This window comes from Natrix helvetica, assembly GCF_964273705.1.
Source record: "Natrix helvetica genome assembly, chromosome: 1".
Taxonomy (NCBI): Eukaryota; Metazoa; Chordata; class Lepidosauria; order Squamata; family Natricidae; genus Natrix; species Natrix helvetica.
The window spans coordinates 181793935-181811667 of record NC_138548.1 but is presented as its reverse complement, the minus strand read 5'-3'; the positions used below and the strand labels follow the sequence as shown (position 1 = coordinate 181811667).

The window sequence follows — 17733 nt, the reverse complement described above, 5'->3', positions numbered from 1 at the left end:
ACAGTCTAATTTAATTTATGAAAATCATCTATTATATTAATACTATTATATTAATACACATATATTGCCTATTTTGCTTATCATTCTATTTTAATTAGAACAGTTTTATACTTTTCATCTTTCAAATAATATATAATTTTAATACTGGCATTTAGATTTTGCATATTCATAAATGCATTTCCTTTTCATCTATCTTCCTTTTCTTTTTTAATTACAACAGAATGTATATTTTATAATCTGCATGATTAAATCAAAGAAGTATTTATTTAATAAAGTTTTATCTATACGACTTCAAGGAACAATTACAATAGTCTTTTCTTTCTTTTGCATTAATATATGGAAGCTGTTTTACCTGTGTGGCTTTATCCCTCATACAAGGTGTGACTTGCCCATGATTATCACGAGGCCATTGCCCAGCAAGATACGGAGCAGCAAGTATGTCTAGTGAAGGGGTACGGCGGGAAATACTAGAAGGGCTTGATGATGGTGGCCGTGGTTTATCTATTTGGAGACATACATATGATTCCATCAGCAAAAATAATACACATTACAGACAGGTTTCATTAAATTCATTATATTTTATGTTACTTTGTTAAATAATGCCTTTACAGTATATTAGCATGTTTTTTTTTCCTTACAATTTTTCAGGTATCCTCTGTTTAAACAATATACAGATTACTAAAATGTAGACTGTATACAAACGCATAAAGTGCACAATGTCTTCCTAATATGGACGATAGGGATCTGGATCCAGAACTACCGTTAATCTAGCATGCGATGGCCTTGGGCAGTTGCCAAGGCCAAAGCACCCTAGCAGAGCTCATTGCTAATGCTTACAAATCCTTTATTTTTTCCTAGTTCACAGTACTCCAAACATAGTTAAGTAAATAAAGCTGCCTTTTCAATTTTCTACATTAATCCTGACATAAGTCTCCAAGAGGCATTATGAGAAATCAATTCACTGCCTAATGGGCATAGTCTATTAGGTAAGTGTTCTAAGGTTCCAAAGGCATTTTTCCTAAGAATTATTCAAACCTGGAATTGTCCCTTGTTGACTTTATTCTTATTTTTATTTAACATATATACTTCCATGCATTTTTGAACCCCAAGTCAAATGAATAATCATATATTACTACAATGCAGACAAAATTTAGTAAGCATTTTACTAAAAATTATACAGATATAAATTACTAGGAGATCAGAGGGGCAAACACTTTTACAACAATACAATTTAAAATTATTCTTGTTACTGTCAAATAACATTTTAATTTATACTAGACAAGATGTGGCTCATTGGGTCATCTTTTCAGAGATATTTTTCTACCTAAACAGAGAAACAGAATGACCACCTACTGCTTTGGTTTTAAAATTAAAGAAGAAAACATCATTTTATCAAAGAAGGATGCATAGTAAGCAAGTATAGATGTTTCTCATTTAATAAAGAATGCTTTTGATGACAACATTTGTGGCTGAACTACCATTCTTTAAGAATACTCTAATGTTTTCACTTCTTTTTCCTTGTCTTAAAACATCATACAGCTGACCAGCTGGAATACCAGTTTCTTCAGAAAAATCAGCACATTTTCAATTGTTCTTGTATAGTGAAAGCAAAGCATGACTGTACTGAGAACTAGGTCCATGAAGAGGGATATCTTAACCTGATAAATTGAGAGAAATTCTTGGAATAATGACAATTTCATTTTTGAACACACTGACATTTAGCTCTGCTACAATGAGATTTGAGGAGGGGGGAGTTTCTTCCATGATCTTCCACATTCCATTACAAAGCCTTGGAAGATTGAAGTTCCTCATTAAAATGATAGGAGATTCTATCTTTAATTCCAGTTTATGTTGTGACAATCCAGAGTTCAGATGCATCAAGGAATTCTGTTGGAGAATGAGTGTTTACTTTTTCACTGACAGTATTGAACAAATGATATTTTTCATAATTCCAGGGAAATGTTTAATGCACATCAAATTTATTTTTCTCATCATTTTATTTAGGGGAATTAAGACATTTGAGTTCTGGAAACAGTTCTGTTGAATGTTGGTTAGGTGAAATTTGCACATTATATTTTATACTTCTATTTCATCATTTTCATTTTGTCTGAATTTTGTCTTCTGTAATATTCAATAAGAATTCAGAATATCTTCCTTTTTCTTTCACCCAACCACATGTTGTTTTTCAACTGAAACTTCACAAAACATCTCCATAAGTATGATTTTTTTGATGCATGAATTATCAACATTAACCTAATTTCCTCTTTTCATAACTAGTAGAAGCTTTTTAACAGATGAACAGAGTTGGAAGGGACCTTATAGGTCATCTAGTCCAACCCCTGCTCAAGCAGGAGACCCTGTACCATTTCTGACAAAGCTGATAGAAATCACCACAGCAAATGGTTAAAATTCCCTCAAGGGCTTCATTCTTGCTATATATAACATAAAGAGTACAGCTTTAAAAAAAAACCTCCTAATCATTGGGCTCTCATCCCAGAAAATAAGCAGGTGAAAGCAAATTTGCAAGCAATAGCGGAGTTTTTTTTTAAAAAATTACAAAGAGTATTTTATACACTTTCCCACCACCAGGCATCAAAGTTGGTGTAATACTAGATGATTCTACAGCAAGAGCAACATTTGCATCTCCCCTAGCTTTAGCAAGGATCAAATTGTTGACCAATATATTTCCCCTTACCCCCGGTTCATCAATGAAAATTGTCCCAAGAGTGCTTTTTCAAGAGGCAACTGGACTTTTTGATTTTTCTTTGAAGGCATTTCGCTTCTCATTCAAGAAGTTTCTTCAGCTTCTTGCATTCTTTTAAAATACAAATGATGAAGTGACTGTAAGGAGTATAAATCCTTCCATTCCCCACCATCCAGTCAGCGCTGAAAAAGCTTCTTGGATGAGAAACGAATCGTTTTCAAAGAAAAAACAGAAAGTCCAGTTGCCTCTTGAAAAAGCACCTTTGGGACAACCATCACCTGAATGACTGAGAATTTCTATAGATATTAATGAAAACTATTGAAAAAAAGATTGCTTTGCAAGTAGTTACATCCAGTTATATATTGCTCTTTGCTCCATGTTCAATAGGAGCTCATTGTATAGTACAAATCCCTGCTGTCTGTTGTACTGCATGCACTTTTATGCATTCCAGATTACCAAATTTGAATTAATTCGTTTTGAGCGCTCCGAAGGCTTGAGGGACCTTCAGGATGCTTCTGTGAAGCCTCCGGAGCAGTCAAAATGAACCTCTGAGCAAACCGCAAGTGACTTCCAGTTTGCTCGAAGGGTCGTTTTGAGCGCTCCGAAGGCTTGAGGGACCTTCAGGACGCTTCCCTGAAGCCTCCGGAGCAGTCAAAATGACCCTCCGAGCAAACCGGAAGTCCGTTCCTGAACTTCCGGTTTGCCCGTAGGGCCGTTTTTTGCATTCCAGAGGCTTCAGGGAAGCTCATGAAGCCTCCGGAGGGACTCCAGGGGGGGCGGGGGACGCTCTTTTCGCCCTCCCCAGGCTCCTATGGAGCCTATGGAGCCTGGGGAGGGCGAAAAATGGCTTAAAAAAGGGTGAACTCAGCTGGCCAGCGTGCACATGCGCACTGGCCAGCTGACAGGGCAGCGCCTCGCGTGCCCTGACAAATGGCTCCGCATGCCACCTGTGGCACACATGCCATAGGTTCCCCATCACTGATCTACCTTATCAAATCAAAGTTGTAGAGGTCATAATTTTGTGGAGACACAGTATACACTTGATCTAGAACAAGGGTGTCAACCTAGTGGTCCGCAGGCTGGATGTGACACATGCAGGTCATGCCCACACTAGCATGAAGGGAAAAAATTCACGATGTCATATGATGGCAATGTGATGCAGTGAGTTTGACACCTGTGATCTAAAAAAATGGCTTTAAAAATTCTGGAGAATCTTGGAACATTCACATAGTAGTGTTTTTGCAAACGGATCCTGTTTGCAAAGATCCATGAATTCTGTTAAAGTCGTTCTTGCCATATCATTATTTAGTTGCATAGTAGCATTATCTCAAAAGAATATTTGATGCTGTTGTGAAGGTATACTTGAAGGTGAACATTGGTGGGTTTCCTTTCATGAATTTGAAATCTAAGTATCAATGCAACAGATTCAGACAGCTCAATATATCTGCCTGTCAAGTACTGTGTGATTTTGTCTTTTTTCAGTGCAAAAATTGCCTGATCACTCCCCTTCATGGTATACTTGATATTTGACGGATTTGACAGATGAGAATATTTCTATAGATGACAATTTAACTCCTTCATTACTTGTAAATTAGGGAATACCACCTATTGAGAAGTTATACCTTGACTATCATCCTTGCTTATCCTTCAAATCCTCTAATTTCTGAAAACTGACTCCTGTAGATAGGATATGAAACATTGCCATACCTTGTATGCTCATTGAATGGCTTTGGGTATCTCTTACTGCATGTATCATTTCCCCAACACACTGATTTTTTGCTGCAATATGGATCCTTGGATCATGTGCTTCAATACCAATTTATGCAGCTTTGGATCTTAATTTGGGTCTGGTATTTTGGCTTGAACAAATGTACTCTAATCTTGATTTCTTGGCTTGGATTCTTCATCAAGCCACAGCAGGCAGTGCAAATAAGGCAGATACCACTTTTGGTATTTCACACTTAGTACATAAGTGATTCACCCACTAGGAACAATATTTTAAAGATAAGTTTGTTGAACATCTCTTTTTATCTTTTTACAATTTAGAACAGAGATCTAATTCACTTGAAAAATCAATCCAGCCAGTACCACACTCAGATATCTAACTTGAACCATTAAATGATGAATGTATTTGCTAACACTCAATTGTTTAGACAGTGTACATAGGAAAATTTATTAATACAATTTTAAAACAAGTATTATTTTTGAATCAGTTCTCTGTTAATGTATTAATTATAGCAATTCAATCAAAACCACTGTTTCTGAACATATATATTAAAAATCCACAATACTGAAAAAAACCTGATATACAGAGACCCGATTTAGACATATACAACAAGACAATTAACATTTCCCCATTTGCTCCAGTTTCTTCTGAAACTGAAATTCATATTGGGTTTCTAAAATAAACCCTTTCTTTAACAGACATATGGTTTTGAGACTTTCAACTGTTATATACTTTTGTGTATGTATTAAATTCCATTTGCTATTTTGCACATATACAAAACACACACATGTAAAATTTCATTTGGATTCAAAAGATGTTTAGATTTAATGGAATGCCCATCAAATTAATTCATTAAAGGGAAGGTATATATAGAAGGTCAATTTAGAAACATAAAAGCATAGCATACATCTATTATGTGGTTTCATATTAAGGGCACAAAGCTTGTCACATAATACTTCAGACAACTGTAACTAAACTGATAATTTCTCACTATTGTATAATCTTAAAAATTGTTTGTAATTTATTACATAGTATCCAGAAATATTTTACCTTTATGTGCCAGTAGCTGTCCATCTTGATTGATTCTTAATTACAGATACAAAGATTAATTAAGCAAATGCCAAAATATATGTGAAGTTTTAAGATTGCAAATATCAAGCCCTATTTAATTAGGGCTACCAGATATGAAATGCAAAACTCCAAATAGCCTTTAGATGGCAATAATTTCTTTGCTCTTTTAATTTGGGTGTGTGTCTAGATTGTTACTACCTAGATAGAGTAGCTCTACACTTATTTAATTCTACCAATGAAGTATTTTTCAACTTTTTTCTGAATCCATTTTCTTTCATGTAATATTTCATAAAATACAATCTGTTTCCATGCAGTATTTTCATTATCATTTCATCTTAGTTCTGCTATTCATACCCTCCCCCACAACTGCCCAGCTGCTAGCTTCACATGATGTGACCTACATAACAAGAGATGTACTTGCTTCAAGATAGCAGTTACAACAGCTGGGCTGATGAGAACAGTAGGGGCATTTGAGCAATGTCTTAATTTTATTGGGCCAAATTACACTATGCCCAATCATTACAAAACTATTCAGTGTTTCCTATTTGATATTCCCCTCTCAAGAGAGAAATATGATTATGAAATCCTCTTTAACAAACACAATATTCATGTACCATACAGATGAATAGATATAGTTTATATAGTTACAAAGACATTGAAATCAGAATCCATATTAGCTCCCTACACAATATTCTTGAATATTTTTAATTGACTCACCACACTACAGAAAAAAATATATGGTAAAAATTCGTTGACATCCTGTATGAACTAAAACCTAAGCAATATCAGCAAATAACATGGTTTGCTTAATGTATGTTTCATCACAACTCAATATAGTCTTTAAATTATCCTCAAATATTAAAAATGCAGTGGAAATCAATTAAAAGTGCATGTCTTATCTGTTTACTGTAGAATCATATAAATTCAGCTAGGAAAAAATGCATTTTTATAGTTTTATTTTTGTTTAACTAATATAATACAAGCAAGCTCACTAAAATACATAAAATTATTTCTCAGCTAGTTATTTCCTGGATTTCCATGCTCCCATGCCTGGGAAAACTAAACTTGGATTCCATACAACCTGGCTTTTCACAAGAACCTCTTAAAGAGATGGTTTTGCCAATGGGCATGGTGACAAATGAGTGTGATGCAGCCAGTGCAGTGGCTATAGTGACTGTTTTGATGAATGGGATTGTTGGCTGCGAGTTTTGTGCATCTATGATGGTTTCTATATGATTTTATATTGCTTTACCTTGTTTTTTGTTGTTTTTATATTTGTTTTAATAGTTTGTAAGCTGCCTAAAGTTATATAGATGAGATGAGCAAGTGGCTATATAAATTTCAATAAATAAATGAATGAATAAATGAATAAATAAATAAAGATCTGCAATATTGACTGTATTTAGAATAGGGAAGATTGGTAATCCTGAAAATCCTGTTATGGAAATAAAACTATCTGAGTTGTATCTCTGAAAAAAATGAACAGAGAAGAATATGCTTCTAGTCCAATGTTTCTCTGAAATCTATGAAAAGTTTATCAGAGATTACTTTTTACAATAAAATGCAACAGCCCAGAAATAATTGATTTGTTTGTGCTAATAAAAGCCGGTAAAATGGAAGTGTGTTGGTAATCTCCATAAGAAGGCTGCCACTGTAGAGAATGCCATTATTATAAAATGGAGCAGTCTATGGCTTTGCTATCATAAAACTATAGCACAGAGTCCATTTCAGAATAGTTTTAAAATAGTCCACATGTGGCATGTTTTATTAATCATATGCTTCATTAATGTTTATAATAACCATTAAGTCAAAACATTTCTCTGTTCTGATTATAATTTATAAAATAGCATATCAAGAAAAATATAAACTCATGGTAGAAGAACCGAATGGCATATGTCTCTCCTCATAGTAGTGTCAATGCTTCTACTCTTATACCACAGAAACAGAAATGGATTTCTTTGCATAGCATCTTGGCTACATGCTTTCCGATTCAAAAATAACAGGGCAGAGGATAAACTGGAGGAGCAGTGGTTAAAACACTAGGCCTAGCAGCTAGAAAAATGGCAGCCCAGGTTAAAGACCCAAGTGCCACGCAATGGGATGAGCTCCCATCCTCACCCCAGTTCCTGCCAACCTAGCAGTTCAAAAGCATGCAAATGTGGGTACATAAATAGGCACCACTTTGATGGGAAGGTAACAGTGCTCCATGAAATCATGCTGCCACATGTTCATTGAAATGTCTTCGAACAGCGCTGGCTCAATGGCCTTGAATCGGAGATGAGCACCACTCTCTATAGTCATCAACGACTAGCTAAATAAAATCTGCAGGGACTCATTTACCTGGATAAACTACTGGACAATAAACCTGAACAAAATCTAATCAGGTAAACTGCTAGCCTTTCCTTCATTCATCATATCATTACATTTTCCCCCCTAACATTTTCCCCACAAGTGAAGGATCTGTTGAATGTTGATCAATATTGGTTGCAATAAGAATTAACCAACTAGCTTCTTTACTTCAGGTTGCCAAATGCATGTCAGATTGCACAATATGCCAGCATATGAGTTCTGACACCATAGTAGGAATAATAGCCAATGAACAGTTTGAATATAATCTAGTGCCAAAATTGATGTGAACAGCTGCTGCTTCTCTCACACCCCTAACTAAATGGATAGCTAACTCAGACTGGTAGATTGGTAAAACAGGAATAAGAAAGGTAGCTGAAAAGTACTATTTATGAATTTATACAGCATTTGCGTATATGGAAAAATTCAACAACATGCTCTGCAATTTACATAATGTCACAGTAAGAACCCCTAAAGCTCCAAGTCTTATGTTGTTGTTGTATTCTACATATCTGTTCAGCAGTAGTAAAAGTGCATTCTTAACTGCCAATTTTATCAACCACATGATTTGTTGAAAGACATAAAATATAAAACTTTGCACACCCACCAACAAATGAATTGTATCTTTAAAAAAATAAATGCTAAACATGCTACCTAGACATCTGAATTAGTCCTAACTATCTTATTCCATATTCAACAATAAATAAATATCCATTTATTTTCCAGGCTCTAATACATACAACGACATTCCTTTTTTCAAATTATAAAATCCATATCATTATTATTTCTAGATAAAGGTCATTAATAAAAATCTACCAAATCTTCCTACCTATAGCAAGCTAGGCTTTCAGGAGACAAAAAGGATGACAAATCCATTGTATACCATCCAGGGAGTCTGATAGTCAATAGTATACTATGCTAAATACATTTCAGCATTTAAAGAAAAAAATATTCTATTTCTCTTTCCCCCTAGTACACGTAATCCTCAACTTACAACTATGTATTTAGTGACCATTCAAAGTAATAACAATACTGGGGAAAAAGTGACTTACAATTGGTCGTCACCAGTGGAGGGTTCCGGCTCCCGTTGCAACCGGTATGCTGCAACAGGGCCAGGCATCCACCCTGTGTACAGCGTGCGCATGCATACCCACCACCCGCAATGCTCCAGCTGCTCAGCAAGCATCATGCAGGCGCCGTACGCTCCATGTGCGTGCGCAAATGCCTCAGTCAGCTCAAATAGAGGTAATGAGAGCGGGCCGGCAGGTGGCCCCTCTGGAACACTGTACCGGAACGGTACCTGGTGCTCCCACCAGGCACTGTACCGGGGCGTACCAGTCATATCCCACCACTGGTCCTCACACTTGCAACTGTTGCAGCATCCCCACAGTCACATGATCAAGTATTGGGTGCTTGGCAACTGGCATGTATGGTTGCAGTATCCCAAGGTTATATGATTGCCAATTATGACCGTCCCAGCTGGCTTCCTAGAAACAAAATTTATGCTGGAAGCCGCCTTTGCCTAACAAATGCGTGATTGCAGTGATTTGCTTAACTGTGGCAAAAAGGTCATAAAATCGGGCATGGCAACCACCTTGCTTAGCAATCAAGATTCTTGTCCCAATTGCGGGCGTAAATCAAAGAATACCTACCGTATTTTTTGGAGTATAAGATACACCGGAGTATAAGACACACCAAGATTTTGAATAGGTAAATTTTAAAAAAAGTGTTTGCACCTTGCAGACCTTCCAAACCCTCTGCATGCCTCATTTTTGTGAAAAATGGGGCATGCAGAGAGTTTGAAGGCCTGCAAAGTGCTCCTGGGGGCTGGGGGGGGGGGGCAAAAACAAGCAAACAATGGCCCATTTTTCATGAAAATGGGCCTGTTTTTTGCCAAAAAAGGGGCATGCATAGTCTTTAGGAGGCTTATAGAGTGCTTCTGGGGGCTGGGTATATCTTTGACGACAAGTTTGGAAAAACAAGGAGGATACATCAATTTCTCAACAATAAGAAAACAATGTAATTCAAGAAACCATTAAACCAAGTCACGTTACTGACTGTAGTATATAGGAATCACTAATTAGTACATAAACTCCACACAGATCATTTCAAAAGTAGATAAGGCCTTCTCTCACACAGAAGCAATTGTTAGTTCTATATCATTAGGTTTATTGAAACAGTAATCAGATCATGAATTTTCAAACAGCACTCAATTCAGAAATGATGAGAGTAATTTTATTCACAAAGTATTTCATAAGAAGCTTCCATGCTACCAAATACAAGACATTTAGAAACATTGAAACTGCAGACTGCACATTTTTGACAAATTTTCTAGCAATACCACAAAATTTTCCATCTTACGAATATCCCCAATAATAGTGTGTCAATTCTATTACACACCTTTGTGTCTTCAGCAAAAAAGACTAATCTTACCTAGCAATCTTTCTGTCGTATCATCCACAAACACACTGAACAGAACAAGATCTAGGACTTAATCTTGCAGTAGGTACACCGCTTGGGACTGCTCTCTGTTTAGAAAGCGTCTCATTAACAATCATACACCGGAATCTATCCCCAACTTCCTATGCAGTGAACCACCACATAAGAAAGAAAAGTTGTACTGAAATGCTATATTAAAGATAATGGGGAAAGACAGTAGATGAGCTTTGAATCTGATGCAGATGTGCTCTTTTCAGACAATGTGTTCCCACAGAAAAATCTTGTATATCAGCAAGATTTCAAATTCTATTATGCATAGATTGGTTTATGCTTAAATCTTGGCTGATTTCCAAAAGCCCAACAAGAAACAGAATTCCACTACTCTTGCAGATGCATTATGATCCATCTATTCTCCTGAGAAGATACTCTCCTAGATTGCTAATGAAGACAGTTTTGATGCCACAATTTAGCAAGCACTTTTCTCCCATTCAATTTTGTAGCATGCTGCCCTAAAGCAAAAAATTGACACTTAAAAAAAATACTTTCCAAAACTGATTCAATATGCAATGACTAACTCTGCAATAATTATTTTGAGGGGACAGTGAATAATATTAGGAGTTTTGACATTTAAGATTTCAGAGATGAATGACAAAGAATATGAATATAACAAAGGTATTTAAGAACTTCAGTCTGCAAAATACAACAATGTCTAAGTGAATATTGTAAGTATTTTAACCTATATATAAACTTTACCACCCCTTGAACTTTGAATCTTGTTTCATCATCTTCCAATACAATTTTGGACAAAATTCAAGCTTAAAGAAACAAGGGATGCTATTACAAAGTCTTAAAGAACAAAAGGCAGCACAAAAAGTCAAAGCTAACTTCCTGTTATATTTATATTCTGCATTATCTTCAAAGAGTCTGGAGGTTTACAGATATGTTCCAGCTGATCTCTAATTGCTTTTTGTTTCTTCAAATTATTATGTACCTTATTGTAGTTTTAAATTTCTGCTTCTGGTGCTAGTTCTTATCTCTTTCAATATATTGTTTAGTTTTCCTTACAAGTTTGTACACATTTAGAGTACAAATAGAAATCCTGCTCTCATAGAATTATAGCTTTCATTTTCAAATTTTAGCCTGAATGTGGCAGTGAATTTTATCAATAGACAAAACATTAAAAAAATTAATTATGCTCCTGAATATTTAATACAGCTCTTTAAAGAAATTTCTTAACTCATCTTAACAAAGGGCAAACATTCAGCAAGATAGCAAGTATGCTTACGAAAATTAATACCCAGCCATAACACTCAAGTATTTGTTTTTCAAGACAAGGAAATAGATGAGTCTCAATCTTTTTGAGTCTGTAAGCACAATCAGAATTTTAACATTATATTGCTTGCTGTAGTGATTACAATATAGTACAATCTAAACTCATACTTAACAGAAGACAAAGAATCTTCTTGACTCAGCCTCTTTAAACCATTCAAATGTATTCAATTTTATTACTCCAATTTGTTTGTATTGCTGGGTTTGGGGTTTTAACTTTCTTTCTTTGGTATGTGAGCTACAGTTATTTTTTAAGAACCATCTTAAGTTATACCACAGAAATATTCTTTAAAGATTATACTTGACTGATGTTTTACATCATATTATTTTATAGTTTACACATACACATGTGTATGTGCACCTACCAGGCTTGATGTGGGATATTAGAAATAAAATAGGATATCAAAATGTGAATGGGTCACAATATAGTTTGGGGGAATTTTATTCTATAAATATAGCTACAGACACATGACAGGTGAAAATATGTGCATTTTTGGAAAAAAAAACCTTCAGCTTTCCAGGAATATTCAAGGAATTTTTAAATTGCATTTATCCACTCTTTTTATTATCATCCTCAGTTTTGCCATACCTAATGCTTATCTAGTCATCCTTTCACACATGACAGGCCCAAAGAATGTGAGTTTCAGCTTTCTGATAATTGCCTCAAGTAATCTGTCTTTATTTGTTCAGGACAGATTGATTCTTTTTCTAGTTCATGGTACTCTTAGACAACTCAGATTTTTTGGGTCCAGAGGTATCGTACCTACTATCTTTTTCTCTCCCATTCTTTCTCATTTTCCATCTTCCAAAGGAAAAACTATTGCTTTACTGATTCTGATTTTTATCATACACCTTTCTTTATCCTTTATGATCCTAAGTTTCCTACTGCCTTCCTCTAACATTGATCTTCCAGTGTCTGTTCTATTTTACAGAATTCAAGAAAACAAAATACTTTGCCACATTTGTCATCAACTATAAATCCACTAAAATGTTAGATTTTTATATTTCATTTTATTTGCATAAGGTCCTGTAAATCATCTTTACTTGGAATAGAAATGTGCCAGTTTTGTTTATTTCAATTGTTTAGTATTTCAGCCTCCAATTTTTATGTTTGCTATCATCTCTTCCAATCTTGCCATTCTGTCATAATATAATCACTCTGAAAAATAAACAGAGATGTATTCTTCTCTCACACTCTTTCTTAGTTTGAATTATTCTCCATACTATGTTATTATGGTCCTATCATGTTCATTTGTACAAGTTTCACAAATAATAAAGTTACTCTGGCATTCTCATTAGCTTTAATGCATGCCATATGCTGGATCACCTACAAATAAAGATCACTGTCAAGAAAGCAAAGGTACACTACTTCTCTTGCTCTATTAAACAATTAATTTTTTCAATTTGATCTGTTTCTGTGCCCCACTGGTATTTCTTTTTCAAAGCTATTTTCATACTTTTCCTTTCTCCAGGTATGGCTTTATTCTTTTGTGTAAGATCTTAAGCAAAAATTCACTATTGGTGAAATAGTTCAGTAACTTGTATATTGTCTTCTTCAGTCTGGATAAATACATTATATTTTCCAATATTTTGGCCAAATATTCATGTTCCATATTTGTTGATATAATATTGTTAGGCCTTTAACCTACCAATTTGCCTGCAATTTTATAATGACAAGTTAGTATTTCATATAAACATGGGCTCACAATCTATTATCCCACGTAGATAATTTTTCTATGGTAGTGCACTCAGTTCCTGAAAAAATTCTCTTTACAAATGTCTGTGACATTTTGCAATCTTGATTCTTTAAAGGCTGCAAAGTCTTTCAATTTTCCTTTACTTCATTTGTCTCTATTATATGTTTACCAATTCTTGAACAGTCCTATTTCACCTGTAAATATTCTAGAGATTTATTTTCCTAAAACACTCTTCTCATTTTTATTTTCTTGTTATTTTCCTGAACCTATTGATGCTCTTAAGTGAAGTATCTGGACATATCATCACCACCACCATGTAGATTTGTAAAAATGTCCTCTTTTCCAGTAACCAGAATAATGAATCCTGACGGGATTCCCAACATTGGAGACCCAAACTTGTATGTTACTGCTCTGCAAATAGTTTTCTTGACAGCATTATAGGACTTTATAAGAAGTTATATTTAGATTATCTATAATCTGTGGGAAAGCTGTCTAGCAACATTACATATGTCATCAGTTTAAGAATTCACTCCCAGACTGCTTACACCAAATGCTCTCAACCATAAAAAACTATACTTTGGCCTCTTCAAACCCGAATCTTCTCTTGTTTCCTGCCCAGCAAAGGCATTCTAATAGCCACATTGTTTCACTTGGAAAATTCAGATATCACTTTCTCTTAAAGAATGAAGAGGGGTTGAAAAGCAGACACTGTTTCCAAAGACCATAGCAACTGACAATAACAAGTCAATTTAGTCACTTGCAGAGTAGGGTAAAAAAACTTTAGATACAATTCTGTACTGTCGAATTTAGCAGAGTTTATTTCTGAATAAATTTAAGATTGCATTGAATTAACCAAGGACAAGCATGCTTTTTAGCAAGTAACAGAAGATTGCCCAGTGTGTTTGAAATTCAGTGGAAATGAGCTATGATAGCAGCATAATAATACCTATCCTTAAAACATTAACATGCCATTTTAAAGTATGTTTAATATAGGCACAAAACATATGGTTATTTATAGTATTTGTGGCAGGGGGAGGAGCTGTAGAGTAAAAGCAAACTTCTCCCTGGTTTGCAGAAGCTGGCACTCATCAGTCATCAAAAATAATGAGATAGTCTACATTACTATTTTGTAGTAATTGAAACTGTACCAATTTCAAACTAACCACTTAATCTTATTTTATAACAAAACTATCACCTCTTCTACACATGCATTAATATATTAGGTAAACAGCTAGCTTCCAGGGCACAAATCAAATTAAATGTGGGAGATGCATTTTAGCAAGACTTTATTATTGCCTGTAACCTTTGCAGTAAGCATTTTTACTCATTGAAATGAAAGCAAGAACACTTATATACTCTTGTTGCCAAATTTTGTAGATGACAGTAGTTACATTATTATTTTTTCCTGAAGCTAGTTATTTACATTCATTTGCATTTATCTCCTCTTATTCCTGTTTTATACAAACTTACCTTCCTCCTGGACTGAGGATAAAATCTTACAGAGTCCCAAAGTAGCTATTGATTCTTTCTTGTGCTGCATAGCTGTCTCTTGTGTTCTCAGAGATCAGACAAAATAAAGCTTAAAGACATACCAATGTCACTCTTAGACATTAAATAAAGCCAAATTCTTCAAGACTATTATCTCTAGGCTAAGATTTATTGTTTATAATCATAAGAAACTCTGGTACTTTGTTTTAATTGCAAGTCTTGTGTGTTTATATAAACAGAAAAGCAGGGCACAAATGTAAAAATAGCTATGAATATCTGCTTTAAAAACAGACAAGTCGAGACATGTACTTGTAATCTCCCTTACTCTTTGTAGACGTAACATTTCACAGCATTTTACTTCTGCCGGTTGTGGCATACCATCACACCCACCCTTCCCAGGGACCATCAGAATTACGAAGACAAGGTAGTGGAGCAGGGAGAAGACATTTCAGGCAGTTATGCAGGAGAAGGTCGGAGGTTCGCCCAAAAACAAAACAAGAGGAAATAAGAGATTTCCCTCTCCGATTTTTAATTTCCCCAGGACAGCTTCCGAAGGAAAACGAGAAGTGCCCAAAGTTAGCGCCTCGTGGTCAGCTCGCGGGGCTGCACAACTTGGGACTTCTAACTCCGGGATACAAAAGACAAGCGTTTGCGTCCCATCTTGGAGGCTCAGCCCCAAATCCGTTCGCCCGCTGAAAGGGCACAGTGACCCACCGTTCCTCTCACCTTTACAAACAGGCGAACTAGGACTCTTCCTCTCCGGAGAGGCCCTGTTTTGCTCCGGCGAATGCCGTCGTTGGCGATGCCGGATTTTTCCTCCCGTTGAAGCGGCGACGGCGGCACAGGCGCTGCCCTCAGGCACCGGCGGCGAAACCGGGGACGAGCAAGGCGAGGGCGTCGAACCGGGCAGGGGCGGCGCCGGCAGGCGAGGGGGACTGTTACGCGCCCCTCCCCCGCCCGTGGGGCTGCCGCGCGCGGAGCCCGAGGAAGAGGACAAGGAAGGTGCCCCCGTGGCGGAGACGCACGCCCCGAGAAGCGTCTGCGTGCCCACGGTCGGGCTGCTGCTGTTGCTGCTGCTGAGAGTGGTGGTGGTGCTGCCCCCGCGCGCGTTAGCGTTGTTGCCGCTACCAAGCATCGATCGCGTGGGGCTGGCGGCACGCGCGGAAGGCAAGGGAGGCGGCGGCGGCGGCGGGGGCGACGGCTGGAGTGGGGCGTTTGCTGCCGCCGCCGCCGCCGCCGCCCCTCGTGGAATGCTGCTGCCGCCGCCGCCGCTCCTCGTGGGGCTGCCGTGCTGCTTAAGCTGGAAAGGCACCGTGGCCCGCATGGGCTGTAGGCGGCTGTTGCTGCCGGCTGCCCCGCCTGCCGCCGCCGCCACCGCCGTAGTCGCCGCCACGGCCGCGGCTCCCCCTCCCCCCGCGGAGGTGGCTGGAGTCGGGGAGCCGCTGCGCCTCACGCGCGGCTGGGAAGACATTCTGGTGTTCTCCGGGCGGCCGCCCGAGGCTGAATCGGTAGTAATAGCGAGGCGAGGAAGCAAACAAAACCCCCCACCTTCCTCCCGGTCCCTCCCCCACACCAGCACTGAATCCTCACACACGGGGAGACACTCGTGAGGCTTCTCCGGCCGCCTCATCAACAATAGTAGCTTCACCGGCCTCTCCCATTGGAGGCGCATCGACTCCGTTCCTGCCGCTACAGCGTCCTGATTGGATGAGGGGCGTGGTCTGGGGGTGTGGGGGGATGCGGCTTAAAGGGACAGGACCCGATCTGGACTACGTAAGAGGAAGGTGCGTGAGTCGTATGACAGGGCGCTGTCTACGCCTGTGTGTGCCTACTACTCGATTGAGGCAGGGAGGGGTCTCGTAGTACCATTGATGCAGCGCACTCGTAGTCTTACCTTTCGTCTAGGAAATGCTGAGAAATGTTTACATTTCTGTTCTGGTCATAATATCGCAGCTTTGAAGTTAAATATACAAAAGAGTCTTGTATACTTTCATCTTTTGGCCACATAAAGCCAAATAGAGGCCTATTCACTAGGTCTCCAGCATGTGCCAGTCCACCCAGCAGAAATCCCAGGGGAGTGTGTTGCTTTCTGTCCCACAGTCCACCAGCCCATCCACCACTGATCCTTAATTTGTTCCAAAAAGAGACATGGAACATCAGGTACTCTAACCTTCCTTCTTCTGACAGGTTCCAAATGTTATCAAAGCCAGCAACTATAGAAATATATTGGTTTAATTAGCAAACAGCTGAGTATTACAGCCAGGGTTCCTCCTCTAAGCTCTCAGGTAATCATCTTGTTTAGGAATGAACCAATGGTGGGTCTAAATGAATTCTCCTCAGCTTGCCAATTGGCTCAGCATTTCCTACCTTTGAAGAAAGCACTAGTAGAGATTAACATATGTGGTAGCCAGATTGTCATCAAGCAATGTACTGTGATGGCATGCTCCACTGACGCGCAAATCAGGTAACAGACAGCCAGTGTTTTATGAATCCAAATTTGTGATCAAATGTATATTGTAGTATGTTATGTGTATCCAGAAAGCTACAGCTTATATCAACATGATTAAGCACGTTGTGTGAACATAGTCATTTTTTCTAATAGCATGTTTTCACACACAAATGCATATGCATATAAGAAATACACACAGACTTGAATATATAATAGTTTTGTATTATCTTATGATCCCTTTCAACCTTCACTGTTTTTGTTCTGTAACTCCCAGTCATCAGTCATCCTGGTCTCTGGCTGATAAGGATCATAATCCAACATTTCTGGTGGCACCAGGTTGGCTTCACCTGATTCCTGCTATATTGAAAACAAAACCAAATTCCTCACCCCATGCTACAGCAGTTCTTTGAATGCCTGGAGCTGCAACCTTGTCCCATATTAAATATCTACTGAGTCTGAGAAAAGGGTGTGGGGCTACTTGAGG

The 17733-nt window shown here is 37.7% G+C and overlaps 1 protein-coding gene across 1 annotated transcript in view; it reads right to left on the bottom strand.

The window, feature by feature from the left end:
* The window catches only part of FAM117B (family with sequence similarity 117 member B), a 36243-nt gene extending 19745 nt beyond the window's left edge, over positions 1–16498 (bottom strand). Inside the window, exons 1-2 of the mRNA XM_081938669.1 lie at positions 15527–16498; positions 353–501 (exon numbers count right to left, since the gene is read on the bottom strand). Coding sequence (XP_081794795.1) covers positions 353–501; positions 15527–16472 — 1095 coding nt within the window. The 5' untranslated portion in view covers positions 16473–16498. The remainder of the gene's footprint in view (positions 1–352; positions 502–15526) is intronic.
* Positions 16499–17733: the final 1235 nt, after the last annotated feature.